The 24,014-nt window shown below is 38.9% G+C and overlaps 1 protein-coding gene across 1 annotated transcript; it reads left to right on the top strand.

Annotated features, from left to right (window-relative positions):
• Nucleotides 1–1,640: 1,640 nt before the first annotated feature.
• On the top strand, nt 1,641–8,410 carry LOC149813270 (LIM domain-containing protein WLIM2b-like). Its single transcript, XM_089991582.1, has 5 exons — nt 1,641–1,920; nt 5,097–5,196; nt 5,296–5,324; nt 5,427–5,516; nt 8,113–8,410. The coding sequence occupies exons 1-5, from the start codon at nt 1,786–1,788 to the stop codon at nt 8,341–8,343; spliced, it is 585 nt and encodes a 194-aa protein (XP_089847708.1). The 5' UTR covers nt 1,641–1,785; the 3' UTR covers nt 8,344–8,410.
• The last annotated feature ends 15,604 nt before the right edge of the window (nt 8,411–24,014 follow it).

Raw genomic sequence — 24,014 nt, 5'->3', positions numbered from 1 at the left:
GGTTATACCCATTCGAATTTTGAAGAAAACATGGGTTCATTAAAGGCAAAAATGGTTTGGTCTTTTGAGGTTGAAGTTGAGTACTTCTTGGATAACGATCCAGCAACATAATTTTGTGCCAAGTACCCAAGGTCCCTCATTGAGGGCAATGAGAAGAAGGGGCGTAGTGGATTGATAGAACTCGTGTGAGCGCAGTTCGACGCCACACCCACATGCAGCGCCCAGACCAGTTCAGCCCCACGCACACGTGTAGGCCTTAGCATGCACGCAGTGAGCGCAGCACATGACATGGTGCGCCGTTTGGCTCCTTGGCCACTTCAATGCCTAGTGGACTTTCCACTCACAGCCCAACTTGGGCGAGTTTGTTGAAAGAGCTCAGAGGTAAAACTACTTACCACACAGTATTTGACGATGTCCAAGCTTTAGGGCCGTTTTAGGGCGCTGCTAAAGGTCTGTGTCTTTTTTTTAAATTCATTTTACCGATGGTTTTGATTGTTGCTAAAGGTTACTGAAGAACTGAAACCTTTAGCGGTGTCTTATGAAAGTGCGCTAAAGCCTAAAAAAGTGGTCGCTATTTATGAGGTCTGCTGCTAGTTGTGCACTTTAAGGGTTGTCGTAACTACCACTTTTATATATATATAACACATTTATGAGGTCTGGTCTGCTGCTAGTTGTGCACTTTAAGGGTTGTCGTAACTACCACTTTTATATATATATATATATATATATATATATATATATATATATATGTGTATGAGTAATGAGTACTTACAAAATGAAATATGTTAAAATTGAACTTGTTAAATGCGTTTTTCTGCTTTTTTGATATATTTTTAACAATTTGACCTCATAAATGTGTTGGGCATACGAAGAATTCCCACCCGGCTCATGTATTTTCGATGAAAAAATGATATTTAAAGCCTCAAAAGTTTACAAAGACTTTGGACCGTTGATTTTTTAACCATATAAAAACCCAACCATGTGTCAAAATCCAGCACTTCCCTATAAAATCAAATCAATTACATAATTTAAAAATAACTAAAAATAACCTTAAGAACTCATTTAGCAAGTTTAATTTATTCCGTACCCATTATATATATATATATATATATATATATATATATATATATAGAGAGAGAGAGAGAGAGAGAGAGAGAGAACGGGCCCGTCTCAGCCGTTAGACCTATTTTGATGTAGGGACACCTTGCAAAAGAAGGAAAGAGTTTATAATAGATTCACTGGGAAGGAAAGGCCAACGATACTTGATGGCGACGTCGTCTTCTTCCTTTACATGTCCCGTTTCCCTCGCTCTTTTTTATTTTTTTCTAACCAGTCGACCGTGGAAAAAAAGAAAACACTAACGGCTAACCCCTAGTTGCCGCCATGACCGGGGTTTGTTATATGGGTAGTCAGCCACGAGACTCTCTCTCTCTCTCTCTCATGGAATCCTCTTTGTTCGATCTGTCCCACCATCCATCTGGAATTCGGGGGCCCTCAGATTAGGGCATCAATACCTACCTTTTGATGCTGTCACTCGCTTCTTCTTTTTTGGGACGTCATCCAGGGTTTTGCGGAGTTGAGCCCAAATTAAGGGTGCGGTTGCGATGGATTCGTTGTTTGTTCCTCTCGCTATCAGATATAAGGTCCGGAGGGGACAGTGGAATTTTGGGCTAGGCCAGTCGATCTTTCGGGGTTTGCTGTGCGCTCGGGCGGCCTCCGTCTCGATCCGTGATCTCCAATCTCTGCTCCTTTTCCGATTGCGAGGAGATTCCAATTTCAATCGAGATGTCGTTCACCGGGACGCTGGACAAGTGCAAGGCGTGCGACAAGACGGTTTACATCGTCGATCTCCTGTCTGCAGACGGGGTTCCGTATCACAAGTCTTGCTTCAGATGCAGCCATTGCAAAGGCACCTTGGTGGTAATTTTCTCCTTCTCCTTCTCCTTGTCCTTCTGGATATATCTTCATTCTTCAGTGAAATTAGGGTTAAATACATTGGATGCATTTTATCGTCTAAACCCCGACCCGATTCCACCAAACCCTTTGGTTTGGTGATAAACAAGGAGGACCTATTAGAATTCAGGCTAGATTCAAAGGGCACGTTTGAAAGTAGAAAGATGCAGGAAAGGTGATGCAAAATAAAATCTGTTCGTACGGAATTTTCATATCTTTCTATATAATTGAGTTATTCCAAAAAAATATAATTTTTTGTTAGTAAACTTTCCTCCCTACGAATATTGTTTTACTAAGAGAAAATTTATTTTTACACTTTTCACTGCCCCATCTCACCATCACCACCACCACCCTCTTCCTCTCTCATTTTTTCACATTTTCCTGTTTTTTTCAGCTACAATCGAAAAACTTTCTTATGAAAAACTTCTCATATCAAAAACTCTCATGGGCAAAACTTTCTTTTTCTTTCCTATGAGAGTTTTTCTCTCGTCCAAACGTGCCAAAAGGCTCTGATTAATATATTAGCCGGGTATGGTTTTAGAAATTTCATACCAGACCCGGTCTCGACTTGAGTTCCGAGTCTTCCGACTATGATCCATAATTTTTTCAATGTAAACAAGATTAAAATATATATACTATTTTACCAGGTATGATCTGGGGTCTGGTTCATCTAATTTTTATAAGATCTGGGATGCTTTCTCTTATGGTGAATCCGGGTCTGAACCCAGTACCAATATCTCAAATCAGATCTGGGTTTGGTCTCATTTTGGTCTGAACCAAACCCGACCCGTTGACAACCCTAATTTAGAGACATCAATTTGTATACCTTGGCATCTTAAATTTATACTTTTAAACTGTTTTCACCATTAAAATTTATTTCCCCACCAACTAGGATGGTCAACGCTCGGGTACCCGACCCATTAGGGTATATCTGAACCCTGCCCAAATAACAAATAACTGGGCTTGGGTTTGGGTTTTGTTAGATCATGAAAATGGAGCAGCAGACCCGAATCCGTATAATTTCAGATTTTTTTATTAAAAATACATATCAAAATCCTCCAGCCTTGTCAGGTCAGGTACCCAGCAAAAATCATCACGCAAACCCGGCCCGCATATTGCTCAGGTCGAGTTTGGGTCGACCCGATGGCATTTTTCATGATCATACCCGTGTATTCGGGTTTGGGTCGGGTTGGGTACCCGATACAAACTGCACCTATTGACAGCCCTACCACAAACGCATGGGATTTCGTTGGATTTATGAGTCAGATTATGTTTGGAGTATATTATGAGTGGGAGATGAGGCTAGCCTCTAATACCTTCATCACGACTCTTGATTTAAGATCTTGTGTGGTGTCTTTACTCTTTACTCATAAATGATTGCCTATTTACATTTATTTATGTAGTTATGTTGTCTCTAACATAATGTGGATTTTATTAAATCTTGTAACAATGGTGGTCAAAGGTATTTTAGTTTTTGTCAGCTACACAAAAAAGTGCCAGCAACACATCCAAAATTATGTTGCTCATATATCCTATAGGCAATCTACTACAATTCACTAGTAGTGTATTGATATTTCTCACTAGATTTCACCTGTTGAAAGGAAGCTGAATATAGGAATTGTTTTTTTTTTACCTTTAGCGGTTATATTCAGACTCGAATTTTGGCACCTTTGATACCAATTAGTCTATGCAAAATATCAAAAAGTTCAAAACTGAATACTGGGAAGACATGAAAATGTTTCCTCCAATTGCATCATTGGTTGAATCACCTTCATATGAGAGGATTAGTCACAGACCAGGTCCAGATTGCCATACAATCGTGTCCTTGGTCTAAGGCAGCTTAGCCAAATCAAGTCAAATTTCCATGTCACACAATAATAAATCACAATGGACCCACTGTTCTTGAAGATGAATCTGGCAAACAGTACTCATGCGAGTTTTTTGTATGGCTGGTGGTCTCACAAAGTAGAGGGACTGATGGCATTGTTTGAGTTAGAAGAGGCTGAATCAAGAAATGCAAATTCAAATTTTTTTTGGTGCTTCTCAACTTGACAAAAGCTTTCTTTATGTGGTTGCTAAACTCAGTTTGCCTTGTGGACTTGGAAAAAGTTTAGTTAAAACACAAGATTGCTTTGACTTTAGTCTACTGTAGATTAGGACCTATGTCACACAGGTGTGGATGCGGGTGCGGATGCGGTGATGCGTCACATTAAAAAAACTTGGGTGCGGAGGTGTGGGGAGGGTATATATATAATTTTTAACAGTTTTAAGTTAACACTACATGTATGTGTGGCATTTATGTATTTATATATAATATAGATAAAACTGGACTTGGTTAGGGTTAACTAAATCTATTTTTGGATAGAAATGGACATAAGTGTGGTTGGCTTCACCTGACACAAAGAAAGTTGTGTCGAAGTGTCACACCCACATGGGTGTGGGTGCGGTGCCCTGTTAGAAGAGTCTGTGTTACATAGATTAGGACACAGACAACAACGGATTGCCAAACTTGCTTGATGGTTTAAGTTGTTTTTTCAAATGTTCTCCACAAACTTGGCCTAGAAAAGGCAACTTAAAGCATAGTGGTTTTTCACTTCTGACTGAATGCAGTTGGAAATGTGTTTTTTTGTTTTTATGAAACTAAAATTGCATCATGTGGAAGACTAGGAAACTATAAATCTTTCATGGTTTATGAGTAGTTGTTATCCTGGTTACATGAGGAATTGCCTCCTAGGCTCTTACCGAATAGCCAAACATAGCAAAAGGAGATGTTATACTATACCTTGTTTGGAACTTTTTATAACTGATTTTTTATGAAACCACCTTAGGTGCGTGCATCATGGAATTTTTTTTCTCGCTTTTTTTTTCTCTTTATTGTTGTGTAGTTATAAAAATATATCTATTACCCAATAGTTATTTGCTTTGGTTAGGTTTCAATGATTAGCCAGTGGGAAACTTGTTTCTCGTAGATTTGCACTTAAAAAATAGCTTTTTCTGTTATTACTGAAGATGCATCCTCCTCCATCCTTAATATTATCTTTCCTATCTATTTCCCTTGTTTTCTCTGAAGTCCTGAATTCTAAAACAACCAAGGTTCCATTTTCCCATATTGATTTGCACTTCATATGTGTCTTTGTATTCAGATGAGCAACTACTCTTCCTTGGAAGGTGTCCTTTACTGCAAGCCTCATTTTGAACAGCTTTTTAAGGAAACAGGAAGTTTCAACAAGAGCTTCCATTTACGTAAGATAAAAATGCTTTTCTGCTTGCATTTCACATTTATTAGCTTTCATTTGTTTACATTGTTGTTGAATTTGATCTAATTCGTTTTCTATTTCTTAGCACCAAAGTCTTCAGAAAGGTCTGAACTGGTAAGTCATATTAGAACATCCATTTTCCCATCCATTATTTCCTAGTTAACAGTAATGTTTTGAACTTGTTTCTATTACTTAATTTTGATGTTGCAATTATAGGCTAAGGCCCCTAGTAGAATTTCCTCCATGTTCTCTGGTACGCAGGACAAGTGCACTGCATGTAATAAAACAGCATATCCTCTGGAGAAGGTTGGTTTCTGAGTTTTTCTACTCTTAGAATTGTTTATGTTTAAAGCTAGATTATTCCATCTGCAACATCTTTTATTGCCCATTGCTGAGCAGAAATTACAGCCTCATCTCAGTGCTAGTTCCTCTTCTACTTTTGATTATTCTGATGTCTTGGATTTCTAATTTCACCAACTTCCCATTAAATAGTGTACCAAGACTTTGTGAGATATGACTTGATAAATGCTAGGTCCGAGTGCATTTGTTCGTAATCTGGATCTGTCCCTATTATAAGTTCTATAATGTTGCAGCTCTATGTAGTCAAAATTGGTGACTAATACATCTAGTCGGGCTAGGCATAGCCTAATCACTTAGAGCCATGCACCTAGGCAAGTCAAGAAGTGGATTGTTCTAGGTCAAACTGGCCCAAAATTTTCTCTGATACTGTAGTGAAGGGTGAAATGAAACAAGGAGTCTTCACACACCTCACTCAAGAGGCACAAATCACACCCACAAATCGTCCAAAGCACAAAAATCACTAAGGGCTTACTAAGAATGCAATCACAAAGTGCACATGCACAAGTCCACTATGGGACAATCTAAAAAGCACTAAGGCTTACACAAGCACAAGAGCGCATACAATATCAAAAGAGAGATAACACTTAAAAATAATGAATTTATTCATCAAGGAGCTTCAAAGAAGCTTACAAATACAAGGGGGCCTTAAGCCCTTATTTATAGACAAGAAAAGGCCAAGAGGGAGCCTCCAAATAGATGTTGGGAGGCTCCCAACGGTCATATTTGTGACTGTTGGGAGTACTCCCAACGACTACAAGGCATTTTACAAGAATGCCCTTACATAATGACATAAAATACAAAAAATTAAAAGAAGAAGAATAAAGAAAAACCTATTTTCTAACATGTACAAAATGACCAAAATGCCGCTGGTGAGCAACCTAAATTACATTATTAATTATAGTTATGTATATGTATATCTTGAATATATATATAACTATCTATGAAATTATACATATAACTTAACAAAGGGATTTCATGAGACTAAACATTTATGGCCAGTTTCAAGCTGTGACAAGGCTGAATACAAGTGTAAAGCTTCACACCCTTTGAGATGGTGCCAGCTTCAATAGTTTCCAGTTTTACAATGGCAAGAAAATAGTGGAGTTTATAGGGCTGCCTATACACTCGAGTAAAATCATTCCCCCCTAATTTAGTGGTTTTTTTAATTTTTATTTAAACAATAATGAGAGGAGCTTCTTCTACAGGTATTATCGGATCTAATCAACAAGATAATTATTAACCAAATATAGTTTGTCATATAGTGAAATTACAATTTTATGATGTGTTGCATCATGCTATATATTTTTTTTCATAATTACGTTGTTGAATACATCTTCGCTATTAAATTTAGCAACTCATTGTAAATTTTGTATTTTTTTATTTCTTTTTATTTTTTGTGTACTGACTAAGATGACTAGTCCTGCCTACACCGACTTGGCTTTTTTGGGTTCTGCCAACTAGGCTTTTGGCTACATAGGTACTACATCAAGTTGAAATTTTGTAAGTAATCTGAATATATTTAAAAGATCTGATAATTTTTCATACTCAACTGAATATATTTAGAAGATCTAACAATTGCCTACAGCATGACTACTTGTTTGAAATTTCCCATGGTCCATATTCATCTTCTTTGTTGTAACAAATTGTCAGCATGTCAGCATCATAGATGGAATCCTATGTTACATTTTCAAATTGTTTATTGCATGAAAATATGCAATTTACAGTACTTTCAAACTATTAGCACTTATGAGTATGTTGAGACTAGAACATTGAGTAGTTGTTTCATTATATGAGTATCAGTTATGCTTGTTATCTCTAGTAAAATATTCAACTCACGTTTTTATATATTTTGACTTACAACCATAAAATCTTTGTTAGAGTTGTTGATAAAGGGTGCTTGTTTTTGTTTATTCTTTCATTAATGTACAACAATATTGTTTGTCTTAGCATGAAGCATGCATCAGTGCCCTCTACATTTTTCTCTGTGGTTCATCTTTAGATTGGTATCTTTTACACTTTCAATGCCACTCTAGTAGGCTAGATGCTTGCAAACACACTGTCACAAACAAGAAGCAAATATAAAATCATTTTGAATAAAAATGTACCACCACTTGTGTAGAGACAATGACCATCACATGTTGCTTCCATCCCAATGGATCATTATCTTTCATGTTTTGAAGTGATTTTTGTCTAGAATTTTCTCATCATGTCTATACCGATTGTAAGCTCTTGAATGATCATGACCTACATATGTTAAAAGTGGTTTGTCTAAAATTTGCTAAAATTTAAGGGTATTTTTTATATCTCAATTTAATTAGTTATGAAGTTCAGCAGTCACTTTTCTTCAAGCTGTTCCTTTGTGGTTGACCTAGCTGACTCTTAAGTAGTTCATCTGCCATGTTGCAAAATGTTTTCTCACCTTACTTGGTTATTTCTAACTTATATCTGTTATCTGATTCACCATGGTTTAAGCTACCAATTTTGAGTTGTATTTTTATTTAAAATATATGGGTTATTTTTTTAATCCAAATTTCTGTCACAGGTAACAGTGGAAGGGCAGTCTTATCATAATAATTGCTTCAAGTGTGCTTATGGTGGTTGCGCCCTCACACTATCCACATACGCTTCTCTTAATGGCATCCTTTATTGCAAGCACCATTTCGCTCAGTTGTTTATGGAGAAGGGAAACTATAGCCACCTCATAAATTCAGTATCCATGAAACATAATGTGGCACTCATTACAGAGCAAGCACTAGAACAAGCAACACATTAGGCTCTTCTAATTTTCTCTTTGCTATTTTCTTGTACTGAAATTATTGATGTATGGAGCTAAGTCGGATCTCTCTCTCTCTCTCTCTCTCTCTCTCAACATGGTTCAACAAATTAGATCTCAATCCCCCTCTTAAAAATCCGTTGTAAGTGGGGACAAACGCATGATGATGGTGGTGTTGGTAATTCTCTTTTATTCAATCCAAGTAAAGTTGGGTGTTTTGGATCAAAAGATTCCTACACAATACACTTTGAGCCCAAATGCCAAGTAGTTTTTATTTTCCATTACTGAAAAAAAATGCCTAACTGCTTGTACACATTAAAAAAAAGCCCTTATAAACCTCTTTTGGTGTCCTGTTCTAAAAAATGACACTTTCGTAGTTCGTATATTTGATGCTGCTGCCTTTGTCCCTTTTTATGAGCATGACATTCCAACTACCATCACCATGTCTGTTTTCTTTATACTTCTGGGATCTTTGGGAGCTGGTGTTGGAGAGTAGATGAGAGGGGTGATGGGGGTGGAGAAGAAAATGGGAAATGAGGACTACATCGTTGTAAGGATGTAGTTGAAAATGACACATCTCCGCCCCTTTCTCTGCTCTCAACACAATTCTCATCTCCCAAAACAGAGTTTTCAAACACCTTTGGGGTGGGTGCCGTTAATTAAACCCTCATTCAAATCTATCCCCTCCCATCTCTGTAGGGGTGGCAAAACCTGACACGACCCGCCAACCCGCCTCTTAGGCGGGTTCGGGTTTGGAAAAAATGAACCCGTTTAATAAACAGGGCGACCCGCCTAACCCGTTTATTAAACGGGTCGGGTTCGTGTTAGGGGTATGTCAACCCGCCAACCCGGCTGACCCGTTTAATAAACGGGTTAGTCGGGCGGGTCAACCCGTTTACCCGAACCCGTCAACCCGCAACCCGTTTATAACTTTATATATATATATATATATATATATATATATATATATATATATATATATATATATATATATATATGATTCTAACCCTAAAGTTAGCATTTCCACTTTTCCAGTTCTCGCTCCTTCTTACCTAGCCGCAGCCGATAGCGAGCTGCGAGACGTCGAGAGGCCCGAGACCCCTTTCTCACTCGACAGCATCCACCGCTCTCCCTCCTTCTGTTTTGGGTGTCTCTCTCTCTCTATTTCTTGCAGCATCCACCGCTCTCCCTCCTTCCGTTGTGGGTTGCTGAGTTGCGTTTACAGGTCCACAAGCAAGTGGAATACCAACAACAGGCTGCTACGAGTGCCTCTGCATCTTTTACTGTGGAGGATGCACATCCATGGGGTTTCTCTCAAATTGGGTTGAGGCTTTTGTAGGGTTTTAGTTTTTCCTCCTAAAATTCCATTTTTACTTTTGTTGGTGTTGTTTTGGCTGGAATTTGAGGGTTTCTTTTATGGTTTTTTAGTGTATGCTCTCAAGCTAATCTGCACTTGCTGCCCTATCCAGTTTGGTTACTCAATGTATCAGATTAAGTTGTTTTTTACCTACAGCCTGTTTGGGCTTAGTGGTAGACCTATCGTTGGTGGCATGTTTTTGGTTTAAATATTTTGTTGTTGCCTTCCATCTTTATAAAAGGGAAAAACCATTTGAAGCACACGGCTATATATCCCACCCCTTTTCACATTCATCAGTGTGAGTAAGAATTACTATTTATGTTGTTTCAGGCTGATCCTTTGTTGTGGTTGTTACCATTTATTGGTACATCAAACATCAGGTCTTTAGTATTATACTTGCATGTTTACCTGTACATAGTTCAGATTATATGAAGAATGCATCTTTATACCAGCTAGGATATTCCATATTTGAAACAGATCAATAGTATTGGCTGTTTTGACATTGCCTGATTCTACCTTGCAGTACTGCTTGTGTACTCGGTATGGTTGGAATTTTAGCACCACTTTGTGAAGAAACATTATACAGGGGTTTTCTGATGGTGTCTTTGACAAAGTGGTGATGGTGAGCATTTGAATTGTTCAGAAAGATGCAGCTTAAAGAGCTGAACCCTGATGCATTCACTCTGTCAGCTCTTTTCATTCTGTTTCATCAATTGGCAGTTTTAGACTTTTAGTTTAACCAGTCGGGTTACTCGGGTCGGTTATCGTGTCTATGTTATTGGGTCGACCTGTTTAATAAACGGGTCCCCGTGTCGTGTAAACGGGTCGTGTTGACCCGACCCGTTTATTAAACGGGTTAGGCGGGTCGTGTCGGGTTACCCGTTTAATAAATGGGTCGGGTTCATGTTTGCCACAGTCGACCCGTTTAATAAACGGGTCGGGTTCGTGTTGAGGTATGCTGACCCGCTAACCCGCCGACCCGACCCGCCAACCCGACCCGATTGCCACCCCTACATCTCTGGCTCTCAAACAGAGTCCAAATAAAGGGGAAATTCGGATTTCTTTTATATTTACACAGAGAAACTGCCACCAGGATCAGAGACCTAGCCGTGCTGGCTCTGCCTGCCATACTTACGATCATTGTCCTTGAGTAAAATTTTCACTGAGAAACCAGCATTTTACGTTTTCTTTTAAAAACAGACCTTATATTTCTGAATTTCCAATATAGGCCTCATGTTTTTTGAAAACTGCCAAACCTGAACTTTCTGTCCCTCATATCAGAAAATTTAGAGACAATCAATTAAGTTGTCAATGGGTCAGATCTGGTTCAGACTCAGGTGAGTCCGAACCCGGATCTGACTTTGAGGTGTGGGTATTGAGTTTGATTGGATTTGCTATAAGAAAAACCATACCCGAACCCTATATGGATTACATAAACCAGACCCAGTCCATACCCAAAAAAATAAAAAAAATTATCTTTTTTTATATTGAAAAACCACAGGTCTTAATCGAAAATTGGGTTAGACCCATGTCTAGTATGGAATTTCACAAACCATACCTGAATTCATATATTAATCTTACCCTTTGGATCAAGCCGTATTTCTAATCGAACCTCCTTCATTATAACTAAACCCTAAGCTTATAGGGTTTGGTATGGGTCGGGTCTCGGTTAAGCCTGACCCATTGACACCCAACGACAAATGCTAACTTGAGGTTCTTATTTGGAAAATTTTAGGCTAATTTTTAGCTTTTTTAAAGTATCATGCTTGGAGGGAGGTGGCGGTCAAATGCTAACTAGAGGTTCTATCCAATATCTTTCACATGGTTGCCCTCAAGTGGCCTGCGACCGATCTGTATTGGCTCCACCCTCTATTTGTTTGTTGTCCTTCCCTTCTTGTAAAGCTGGGATCGATACCTCATCCCTCTAAGATAACTTACTATTATTTTATCCTAATAAATTTAAGCTTTCCTTTCTCTCAATAAAAAAGAAAGACAAAAAAAGTTGGACGCTTTATTTTGGTAGCTGTTAAAAAAGGTGTTCTCTAGGGTGACCACAACTGCCCCTGGGTTATAAATTTATAATGTATCCGCTCGGCTAGAAATCTCCTTCCAAGGTTATGAACTTTTCAGTTAATTGTGTAGATGCAAGGTGGCAATCGGGGCGGGTTGGCGGGTCAGCATACCTCAACATGAACCCGACCTGTTTATTAAACGGGTAACCCGACACGACACGGTTAACCCGTTTAATAAACGGGTTAGGTCGGGTAAACGGGTTGGCGGGTTAGCGGGCGGGTTGGCAGGTCGGGTTCGAGTAAACGGGTAAAGGGGTTGGCGGGCGGGTCGGGGTTGGGTAAACGGGTTGGCGGGTCATGTTCAGGTAAACGGGTTGACCCGCCCGCCTAACCCGTTTATTAAACAGGTCAGCCAGGTTGGCATACCCCTAACACGAACCCAACCCGTTTAATAAACAGGTTAGGCGGGTTGACCCGTTTAAGCCAAACCCGAACCCGGCTAAGAAGCGGGTTGGCGGGTCGGGTTGGCGGGTCGTGTCAGATTTTGCCACACCCCTAGATGCAACCTATCATTATATTCTTTCAATAAGTTCGTCAAATTGCATACTAATTATCGTGTCTCGCAACTTGATTTAATGTATGTTGTACTCTCTCACTCTTAATTTTGGTATGCAACTCATTAATTACAAATAATTTTGGTTGGGTATTTCATTGATTGCTCTCTCTTTTTCATCAATTAACTCATTAAATAGCCAGTTAGTTTTGTTCGGAAACTCATTAATTTCTAGTAATTTTGACTAGGCATCTCATTAATTGCTCTCTCTCTCTCTCTCTCTCTCTCTCTCTCTCTCTCTCTCAGTTAGTAGGCTCAAAAGCTAACTCATCCATATCCATTTTCAACTAAAATGTGATCCGGTAATTAGTCCTTATTCCTTTTATAAGGCACTAGGATGGCCTTTGGCTTCTATATAAATGGAGTTTACTTTAAAAATTTATTGTAAAAAAAGACTAATAATAAAATTGGTGTACATTTAAATTAAAATGTTTATTTTTTATTAAAAGCATGCATTGAAAAAAATACTAAAGCCAACAAATTCCTTTTTATACCACTTAGAGTCGATAAAGGAAAAGGTAGAAATAATTAACCTAACATCTTGTTGGTCCATCCATATAGGAGAGAGAAAAAAAGGAAAAAGTGAAAGTTAATTGTAATGAATTTTGTATGGTCGAATGGTGTGAAGAAAATATCACATCGCTTTGGCTGAGCAGCTTCTGACAAAAAAAGTGTAAGAGAGATGGGCTCTTGAAAATGTAGGAGAAAAGGTAGCTTTTTCTTATGAGCTTAATGGTGGACGCTTTGTTAGCATCAAACGAGCGGACGCGGGCCAGGCATCCACCCAAAAGGCCTTTAGGCCGCGACCGCTGCTAAAGGCTTTACAGGCTAAAGCGCAGTAGCCTGTAAGGCCGACGACCTCTGCTAAAGACCCTTTTTCTGAAAATTTCTTTCCACCGCTGATTGTACGCCCGATCAATTCGCTATCTGACATTAGTCCTATATATATAAGGGGTTTTGTGTCCACTATCTAAACCTAAATTTATAATTTCACTGCAAGAAAATACGATAAAAGTGTCATCTGATAAAAAATCCTGAAGGCACAAAACTGTTTAGCCTCTACTACCCCTGCTTTTACTTTTTATAAGATTTGGAATGATTAGATTAGAATTTAGCAGTAATAGAAAGAATAGTCCTGCTTTGGATATGCATGGAATTTGAGGCATGGGCCCAACATGTTGGTCCCTGTCTGGACCTAGATCTCATTCCAATCTCAAGTGCAATCCTGGAAACTGTGGGACCCAACAGCAGATGGTGGGTGATTAGGTGCAGAAGCACACTTGGTGTGCAATCAAATTGCACCTGATCACAATTCTTGAATGAGATAGGTCCATGGCTCGGTCACACTATCGTAACCAAGGTGTCTCAGGTTCGAATTCCATGAGGGGTTATTCCCCAACTTCTCTTTAAAAAAATAAAAATAAAAATCTTATGTAAATCATCAAGTATTAGATTTTAGTTTTTTTCATAGTTGCAGCGTATCGCATATCAAGTGTACGAGTACCGGATATTGGTACAAACTCATTTATGAAACCGTAAAAAAAAGTACCAAAAAACTCGTCCCTAAGAAACATGTGAAATGAGAGATAGCTCTGAATTTCTTATTTATTCTGTGATGAAATCTGAGGTATAAAAAAGGCGCACAGGATATCGTTACAATAGTTACAAGATATTGATAATATCAAAATACAACAAGAAAAGTTATAGAGAGAGAGGCTAGATAGCCTGTAATATGCAGTAACTCCTGCCAATATATGATAATGTTATGGTCAGATGGCTCAAGCCATGATATGCCATAGTGGTTTTCAAGAAGATAGCAAGATGTTATTGCCAGATGGCCCAGTCCAGGATATTCGGTAACCGATCATGAGGTGAAGTTGAGATAAAGATAGAGTGAGCCAATACTCTCCCTCAAGTTGGAGTCGGCAATTGCATGACCCCCAACTTGGAAATAAGCTCATGAAATCTGTCTCTCCCAAGTGGTTTAGTGAACACATCGGCAAGTTGATTTTTGGTAGAAACATGATGTGTAGAGATCAGCCCATTTTATAATTTTTCACGAATAAAATGATAATCCACTTTAATGTGCTTAGTGCGTTCAAGGAAGACGGGATTGGCAGCGATGTGAAGAGCAGACTGGTTATCACAATAGAGCTTCATGGGTTGTACATGAGAGAAACCAAGATCTTATAGTAACGCACGTAACCAAATTAGCTCACAAGTGGCTATAGCCATAGCTCGGTATTTAGACTCGGCAGAGGATAGAGATACCGTATTTTGCTTTTTAGATCACCATGAGATGGGATTCCGACCCAGGAAAGTGAGGTATCTAGTAAACGAATGACGGGTTGTGGGACAGGTGGCCCAGTTCGAATCACAATAAGCTAATAATTGTAGAGTATTGCTTGATTGTCTAAAAATTCTTTTTGCTGGTGAAGACTTTAAATATTGAAGGACTCTGAAAGCGGCATTTTGATGTGTCGACTTAACAGTTGAACGAGATAAATAATATTTGGTCGTGTCATAGTTAAGTAAATAAGTCTCCCGACTAAACGTCGATATGGAGTTGGATATGGTAAGTCTACATTTATTATCCATAGGAAATTCTATGGATTTTGCCCCAAGAAGACCAGCATCAGACAAGATATCAAGAATATATTTTCGCCGACTGAGAAAAAATCCAAAAGGAGTACGTGTGACCTCGATGCCAAGGAAATACTTAAGTTCACCTAAGTCCTCAAGGTAAAATCGAGTATGGAGAAAATCCTTAATTTGTGTGATCATCAAATCATTATTACCAGTGATAATAATGTCATCAACATAGATGAGAATAATAATGAAACTATTGGATGTTTGCCATGTAAATAAAGTGTAGTCAACTCGAGATTGAATGAACTGAGCATCCTTAAGGACAGATGTAAGCTTCATAAATCAGTTTCTCGAGGATTGCTTCAATCCATAAAGGGATTTATGAAGTTGACACACTTGATTTTCTCCTTTAACACGAAAACGAGGAGGAAGCCGCATGTAGACGTCTTCATGTAAATCACTGTGTAAGAATTCATTACTAACATCAAGCTGATAGAGGAACCAACCTTTCATAGTTGTTAAGAAAGTAAGCAACGAATAATAGTGAGTTTGGCTACTCGAATAAATGTGTCATGGTAGTTGAATCCTTCAATTTTCATGTATCATTTTGCCACAAGTCGCGCTTTGTAGTGCTCTATGGATCCATCGGCTCGGTGTTTGACTTTATACACCCAACGACAACCAATAGGGTGTTTATCAGGTGGTAATATAACTATAGACCAGGTGTGATTATCTTCCAAAGCATGGATTTCATTTGACATAGCCTCACATCAATGCAGATGTTTGACAACCTTGCCAAAATGTCTAGGCTCTTCATCGAAAAGAAGAGATGATAGGAAAGCAACATGGGATGGAGAATGAAAAGGTTGAAAAACGTCAATGGGGTATCGACACTTGGAAGAAGCGGGTCTTGAAGTTGGCAATAGACTATGTGATTTTGGTGTGAGGGTTGAACATACATAATCTTTAAGGTAAGATGGTATAGATCGAACTTGTTGAGAGTGCCACATGGGTTGTGAATAGGTCAAATCCGGATCAGTGGGTGGTGGTGGATTGGCTGTTGAATTGGGAGTTGGGTCATGAGGTATATTGGGCGGATCTGGATCATCAGCGTCAAGTAATGGGAGAGGCATAACAATGGGTATATCATATGTTTCAACATGACCTTGGAGAGGAAAAACTTTTTCATAAAATATTACATCGCAACTAATGAATAATCATTTTGTCTTAAGATCAAAAAGTTGATATCCTTTTTGGTCGATTGGATATCCAACAAATAAGCAACGCCGGGTGCGAGAGGAAAATTTATTTTGATGTGTATTGATATTCTTTGCAAAACATAGGCATCCAAATACCTGTCAATGATGGTACTGGGGTTTATTTTCAAAAAGTAATTCGTAGGGTGTTTTATTGTTCAAAAGTGGAGAGGAAATACGATTGATCAAGTAAGCGAAAGTGAGAATACATTCACCCCAAAAGGAGGTCGGAAGATGAAATTGAAAACGTAAAGCTCTGGCCACTTCTAAGAGGGGTCGATGCTAGCATTCAACCCACACATTTTGTTGAGGAGTTCTAACACATGATTTTAGATGATCTATACCATTTTGATGAAGAAAATTTTGGAAACAACGAGAAGTGAATTCAGTGTCATGATCATTGCAGATGCATTTAACTTAAGATTAAAAAAATTTGTGAACTAAAACACAAAAGCGTTGAAAACAATAAAAGGTTTCAGATTTGTATCACATTAAAAAAAACCAAGTGCAGCGAGAAAAATCGTCGACAATAGTGAGAAAAAACCTAGCACCCAAATGAGAAGGCATGTTATAGGGACCCCAAATGTCACAATGGACAAGATCAAAGGGGTGAGCATGTCGACTTAAGCTAGTTTAAAATAAAAGTTGTGTTTGCTTAGCATGATGACAAACATGGTTATGATAAAAAATAAAATCTAAAACAAATTTATTCAATAAATGACTTCGGTCACGTGAAGGATGACCCAATCGCATATGCCAAAGAATGGCTTTATTTGGTGTTGAAACTGTCAAAGTATGATGAGTGTTGGGAAGGATGAGATGATAAAGGCCATCATATAGTCTACTTGCTCCAATCATTGTCTTCTTCAAAAGGTCCTCAGAGAGACAAAAAAAAGAAAAGAAAGTAGCTATATAAGGAATAGAGGATGCTAGCTTAAGGATGGATAAAAGATTATAATGAAAATTAGGTATATATAAAACATCAACAAGATTAAGATCAGAATAAAGCTTTACATTTTTCATATGGATAATGAGAATTTTTTCACCATTAGAGAGACTAATAGGACATGGTTTAGATAAAACAGTTATATTAGAAATGAGTTGAATATGGGGTGTCATGTGATGTGAAGCTCCTATGTCAATGACCCAGGGAAAAAATGAATGAAAGGATGAATTACCTGCCAAGTTGGCAGAAGCTGGTTTGGCATCAGCATTAAGCCAAGAAGCAATTTGTCCAAGTTGATCCTTCATAAGCTGTGAAAGAATAGAAGTAGTTTTGAATTTAGATGGATTGGGAAGTGGCACAGACTCTTGTTGAGAGGTTGTATTAACCGATCTATGATTTGCACCTTTAGTGTTGGAGTTTGCCTTTGGATGATGTGGTGGGTATCCGTGAAGTAAATAGCAATGACTCATGACGTGACCTAATAGCCCACAATAGACACATTTTGGTCGGGGGTTATTATTTTTGAAAAAATGATTGACCGTCAGGCATGACAGATGATATTTAGCTGAAAGTGCTAAATTATCATTAGTCCCCCCATTTAGTGGCATGAGAAGTCGTTGGGTTTCTTCTTGAAGAATCATGGAGTAGACTTTGCTAATATTTGGAAAGGGTTCAATAGTCAAAATGTGACTTCGGATTGCGGAAAATGTATCATTCAACCCCATGAGAAATTGGTATACTTTTTCTTGCTCAAGACAAGTATTGAAGTCTTTGAATGCACCGCACACGCATGTTGAAAGAATACAAATTGAGTTCATCCCAGAGTGTTTTGAGGGTGATGAAATAAGCATCAAGTGAATTCTGCTCATGGCGGTGGTCGGAATAAGTTTATTTAATTGGTAAATTCAAGTAGCGTTTCTATGAGAGAAATGTTCTTCTAAATCCACCCAAACATCCCGAGATGTGTCTGCATAGATGACACTATTAGCGATGTCTTTGGAAAGAGCATTGAGGAGCTAAGACAAGACCATATCATTGCATCGACACCAAGATGAAAAATCGGTTGATGAACTTATTAGCTTTGGGAGAGAGCCATCGACGAATACAAACTTGTGTTTGGCACTCAAAGCCATTCGCATAGCACGCTGCCACGTCAAGTAATTGTCCCCTGTAAGTACAAAGGAAACCAACATGATTCCAGAATGATGTAGCAAGTACGATGATAGGACATCAACTTGTGTTTCAATATGGGTTGTTTGAGCTTGATCGGCCATGGTAGAAAATAAAATTCGGGATTGTCTATATGTCTCTGAATAGTGTCAAGTCGTGACACGACCAACCAGGATGACTGCGACCAAAGAAAATTGACTAAAGGCTGAAACAGATTGAAATGGTTGGTTCAACAATATAGACTGTAGCATATGGTAATGGTTGGCTCTAATACCATATGAAATGAGAGATAGCTCAGAATTTCTTATCTATTCTGTGATGAAATCTGAGGTATAAAAAAGGCGTATAAGACATCGTTACAGTAGTTACAAGGTATTGATAATATCAAAATATAACAAGAACAGTTGCAGAGAGAGAGACATGCCAGATAGCCCGTGATATGTAGTAATTCTTATGAATATATGATAATGTTGTTATGGCAAAATATATGACAGTGGTTTCCAAAAAGATAGCAAGCTATTATTGCTAGATGGGCCCAGTCGAGGATATTCGGTAACCAATCCTGAGGTGAAGTTGAAATAGAGATAGTGTGCGCCAATAAAACACATACCAACTTAAATAAAATCACATTTTTATAAAGTTATAAATGAGTATCAAGTTTGTTTGCATTATCATTTTTGCATACAATTTTTTTTTTATAAAACGTACCTGAATCTTTTTAAGCCCTCCCTTTCCCGTACTCGTTTCTGGCAATTATGATTTTTTTTGGTTAAAAAAAAGCACCAAAGATCCCACACTGACACGATGTTATGCCCTTTATTGCTCTGTGACAATTATCGTGAGATTTATAAAAATCTCGCCGATATATCACGAGAAATTGCCTTAAAGTTTAAAACAGAAATGTCTCACGAGATTTTCAAACCGTAACAAATATCATGATATTTATATTTTTTAAAAGATATTTATCATGAAAACCCCTGAGTTTTTTATTTTTCAATGTGTTTTATTTATATTTTTTATAAAAATTAAATTTTTTATATTTTTAATTTATTTTTATTCTTGAAATTTCGCCAAAAAAATTCAAGATTTATGAAAATTTTAAAAATCTCCCTAAGCTCTTTTCCTCCCGAGATTTTTGCCGTTTTTAACTCTTGTCACCAGTGTTGTGAGAGGCGTACGCCTCAATACCTGAAGCGTACGCCTCAGAGGCGAAGCGCACGCTCAAGGTATTGAGGCGTTGCAATGAAGCGTTTCAGGCTTGAAACGCACGCTTCACTCATGTGAAGCACATGCCTCAAGTCGAAATGCGCTTCGCTTCTAAGGCGTGCGCATCATGTTTGGAGTCGCTCAAATCGGAGCTCGACGAGCTGCTCGGACTGAGACAGAGGACGCCGGCTGTGACAGAAGAGGGGCTGGCACCGCCGGAGCTGTTGGATCGCTTGGCCGGAGGGTTGCCAGCAGTGGAGCACTTGCGCTTGAGGGGTGGAGTTCCAGTGGTTCTTGATGGCGTTGTCTGTGCGGCCGGAGAGGATGCGGGCGATGATGGCCCACTTATTGCCATAGCGAGCGAGAGGAGGGAATGAAAAACCTCGCCTGCAACGCCAGAGATGCCTCCGACAAGGGCTTTGTGGAGGGGGGAATGTGTAGAGGGAAGATCCAGTTCATTTCGAACTATATTATCTCCTTCCTTAATGGTTTAGTTGAAACACAATGAGGGTTATGGGTGAATTGTACCTTTTTTGGATTCTCGAGCAGTGTAGAGCCTGTTGCGTCCTTTGTAATGCCAGCTATCGACCATGCAGCAAAAATCTCGAGATTTGCACCTCGATTCCCACATTCCACCAATCGAGTTTGGGGACCTCCCTTATTCCATTTCTTCGTGTCACCTCTCACGGTGTCACAATGTCCTTCTTCCTTCTCACCAGATGCCATCTCTCGGTGCTTAAGGATCCCAGTATAGGCATCGACTAACATCGTGTCTTTTATCATCGTCCTTGTGGATGAGATGACCCCATTGGTGTGAGAGATTCTGGCATTGGAAGAGGATCGACCACCCTCTCTTTCGTGCTTTTGTTGCAGGGGGGAGGGGGGCGGACTTCTTGAGGATATTCTGGTCGATGCTCACTGCATGGGTTGTGGGTTTCCTTTCCTTTGGATTGAAGGATGTTGAAAGGGTTCCTGTTTTGTTCTAAATGAGTTGCCCTGGTTCGGCTTCGGTTTCGCTGGGAGATTTTTACCTGAGTCCAGCCCTGCTACTGATCTGTATCCATCTTTTCTGGTGCTGGTGGGGAGGCCTCACATCGACTCACCGAGTGAGAGATTGAGCCTCAGATCGAGCAAAATCTAATCCTCCAGCCTCACGATCTCCTACAACACATGGAACGCCCCCGCCTGCCCGAGAGAAGGAGTTGCATCCTCGTCTTGGTGATGTCAATGGGGAATGTCGCACTCTCCGCCACCGACGCTGATGCTGAAGCCAGGTCCACGCGCACCAGGGCGCGCTGCTCGTAGCCTCCTCCGTTCCCACGCCCCATTGATGGCCCAACACCCCTGCGACCACACCAACACCAGTCCGTTCACTATGAGGATTTGAAACTTAAATGATCTTGTGAAGACACAATTTATTTTATACTATCATTTATTATTTATTATTTATTATTAGTTTTTATTTAAAATTTTCATTATTTTATTAATATTATATATTTTATTATTTTGATCATGAAGCTTACGCTTCAACGCCTCGCTTCATAACAGACTCAACGCCTCGCTTCGCCTTATCGCATTTAACAACCTTGCTTGTCACTATGCTTGATTGTAGTGAGAGCCAAGATACTCATGACTGATGTCATAGGTGGTGTGTCCCTGATGACACGAGTGAACACACTTAGACACGTCTACACGCGGTGTCCACTTATACATATAGAAAATATTGTAATGTTATTTTATTATTTTTTAAAATATAAGTTTTTATTTTAATAAAAATGCATTTTTAAATATTAAAATATCAAAAAAATAAATTTTATTGATTAAAAGGTTAAAAAGCTCCTTGTCCTATTTTCCAAAAAAAAAATCGAACTTGCAAGTCTAACTCGTGTCACCCCTCTTGCGTCCATGCGTTTTTGTGACATAGGCCAAAAGCCGTTCTAAACTGTAATCAACTCAGCGTCATCCTTCCCGTAAAGCAGTCCAGGTCTGACTTTCATCCTAGGTCAAGACCAACTGGCTTTAGACTGCACCCAGCCCATGAGCAGACTTAATCTATATGTGGGTCAGATCCCAATTTGGGTTGAGACCATTTGAAAGTAGTCCACACACAGGGTTGGGATCAGGTGTGATTTTCAATAGCCACCACACATCATGTACAACCAAATGACCTGCTGGTGCTCTTGAGGGAGCCCAAAAAGACTCTCCATGGTGGTGCTCCGTACCACCCTAGCGATAAATTGCTGAACTCAAACAAGCTTATCAGATCCATTAGAACAGACTAGGGTTAGGATCCAGCACATTCAGATGACCCTAATTTTTGGAGATGCAAATTGGTAAGAATCCTACCAGATCCGAAGTGGATTCAATCCATATCTTGGATCCAAATAATATATATATCAAAGTTGTTGCCAGATTCAAAATTAACGTGGTCGAGTCTAGTCAAATCAATTTTAAAAGTGGGATCAGAAATGGGTACAATTTTTTAAGTGGATGCATTGCTACTAGGGTGCAAACTGGTCGATTCGGGCTGCATCCTGCTAGATCCGAATTTGAAGCTGGATCCAAAATAGATCCAATGAGGTAAGATTGAATCCAAGTCCGAAATACAAGTGATGAAATTGAATTTCGAAAAATTAGAAGAAAAACAAGCTATTTACATGTAAAAAATGCAAATGGATCGGATTTTGATTCTGATTAATTCTAGATCTGCATCTGACCCCAATCCAAAATTAATCCAATTGAACAGATTCCAATCCGACCCAAATGCACATTTGGATTTTACTTAAAGAATCCAAATATGGAAATAGCATTCAGAATCTTATATCTGACCATATCCGATTGATTTGCAGCCCTAAGTGCTACAGAGACATTCTGGGTCTTCTTTGAAAAACTCTTTGTTCCTTTGAATCAAAGCGAGGGATCCAAATTCAAAATGAACCCTCTCCCTTCAAAAGTCAGATACAGTTTGGTTCCAGCATGCCCGACCCGTATCTAACCTGTTTGCATCTCTTCTGATCCTTTTCATTGTCAGCCTGTCAGGTAGTGGTGGTAGCAGAAGCCAATCTGACAAATCTTATTAAATAATTTTCTTGGTGGGGGAAAAATCTTGCAATAACTAACAAAAGATTTGGTTTTTTCATAGAAAATCTCAATAAGATATCTGCATATATAAAATAAAAAAATGGCAAAAATGCTGTGTTAATGTTGCAATGTTGTCCAAATAGGTTATGTCACAAAGATTTGTGGATAAAGGACACGTTCGACTAGTAAGTTCGAAAATTTTTCAGAGAATACGCACAAGGGTTTTTTGATATTTAAAATCTATAATGTATTTTTTATTAAAAATACTAAAATATTGGTAAAAAAAAATTAAATAGTGCTATGTCTGTCTCGGCGTGTCCTAGTGTGTTTGCTTGTGTCACCAAGGATGCACACCCGGCATGTTCTGCAAATAGGTGATATTTCAGAAACAAGGCAGTGTTTTTTTTTTTTTTTGAAATTTTATAGGCTTTTTAAAGATATCACCAATATTTGTTACTATAATAGAAGATTGGGACAACCCTAACCAGGGCCAATGTTTGTATCGGCCCTGTATCTTTTGCCCAACGATTCAGGTGAATCATCCGATACCGAAACTCAAATGAATTTTTTTAAATCGGCCAAAAAATAATTAAAAAATATGATGTATCAATCAGAACATGACACGTGTTAAATTCAATAAAATAATATTAAGTATTTTTTTATATTTATTAAAAATAGCCGGTTTAGGAGTGAAGCGTATTTATTTCTTTAAAAATAAACCGAATTAGTTCAGTTTCGTATCGAATTTTGGCCGATACGAGATGCTGACAACATTCTTTTGGAGTTTTTGAACCACTTTTATCCAAGATATATGGGAAACAATGTAGCAATTGATTGAGCTCATGTGGGCGATCAACAACTCCTTCGTTGGCTTCTCTGCTGTCCTTAACGCGGCGTTCCGATTCGATCCTGAGACCTTGTCGCTACGCCGTCTGGAATCTGATCTGGCATTTATTCAATTACGTGGACCAATCAACTTCGTGATTAGTGGCACGATGATCACTGGCGCCAAAAGCATCGTCTGTCAGGATATTCACGATAATTACCAAATTAGGCATGGTCAATGGGATAAGTACGAAGATAATCTTCCCCAGTCAACAAGCCGGTGCAGCTTTACGCAAAGCTGACTGATAATTATTTGAGGTCCTTTTCGTCCATTATGTAAACTCAAACGCCATTGTGTTGTGACAGAGTTTCGTTTGAGGAAGGGTGAAATCGGTAAAAAGAGTCCAATGAAATGCGATAGTATTGGGGGAGGTACTCACGTAGGCATCTGGCGTTCACTTGTGGACGTTCATCTCGAGGACGTCAGGCTCTTATAGCGCGAATTCTGACCGTTGATGGTGCCAAGGACAGAAAAATCCTCGACCAATTTTGCGATGTCGTTCCCAAAATGCCCTCACCTGTACCAAAGAAGAAGGGAGCAAGTGCCATCCTGGCT

The sequence above is a fragment of the Nuphar pumila genome, chromosome 16, assembly GCF_984573655.1.
Source record: "Nuphar pumila chromosome 16, dmNupPumi1.hap1.1, whole genome shotgun sequence".
Classification (NCBI taxonomy): Eukaryota; Viridiplantae; Streptophyta; class Magnoliopsida; order Nymphaeales; family Nymphaeaceae; genus Nuphar; species Nuphar pumila.
The sequence above is the reverse complement of the archived record's forward strand: the minus strand, read 5'-3'. Positions and strand labels throughout refer to the sequence as shown.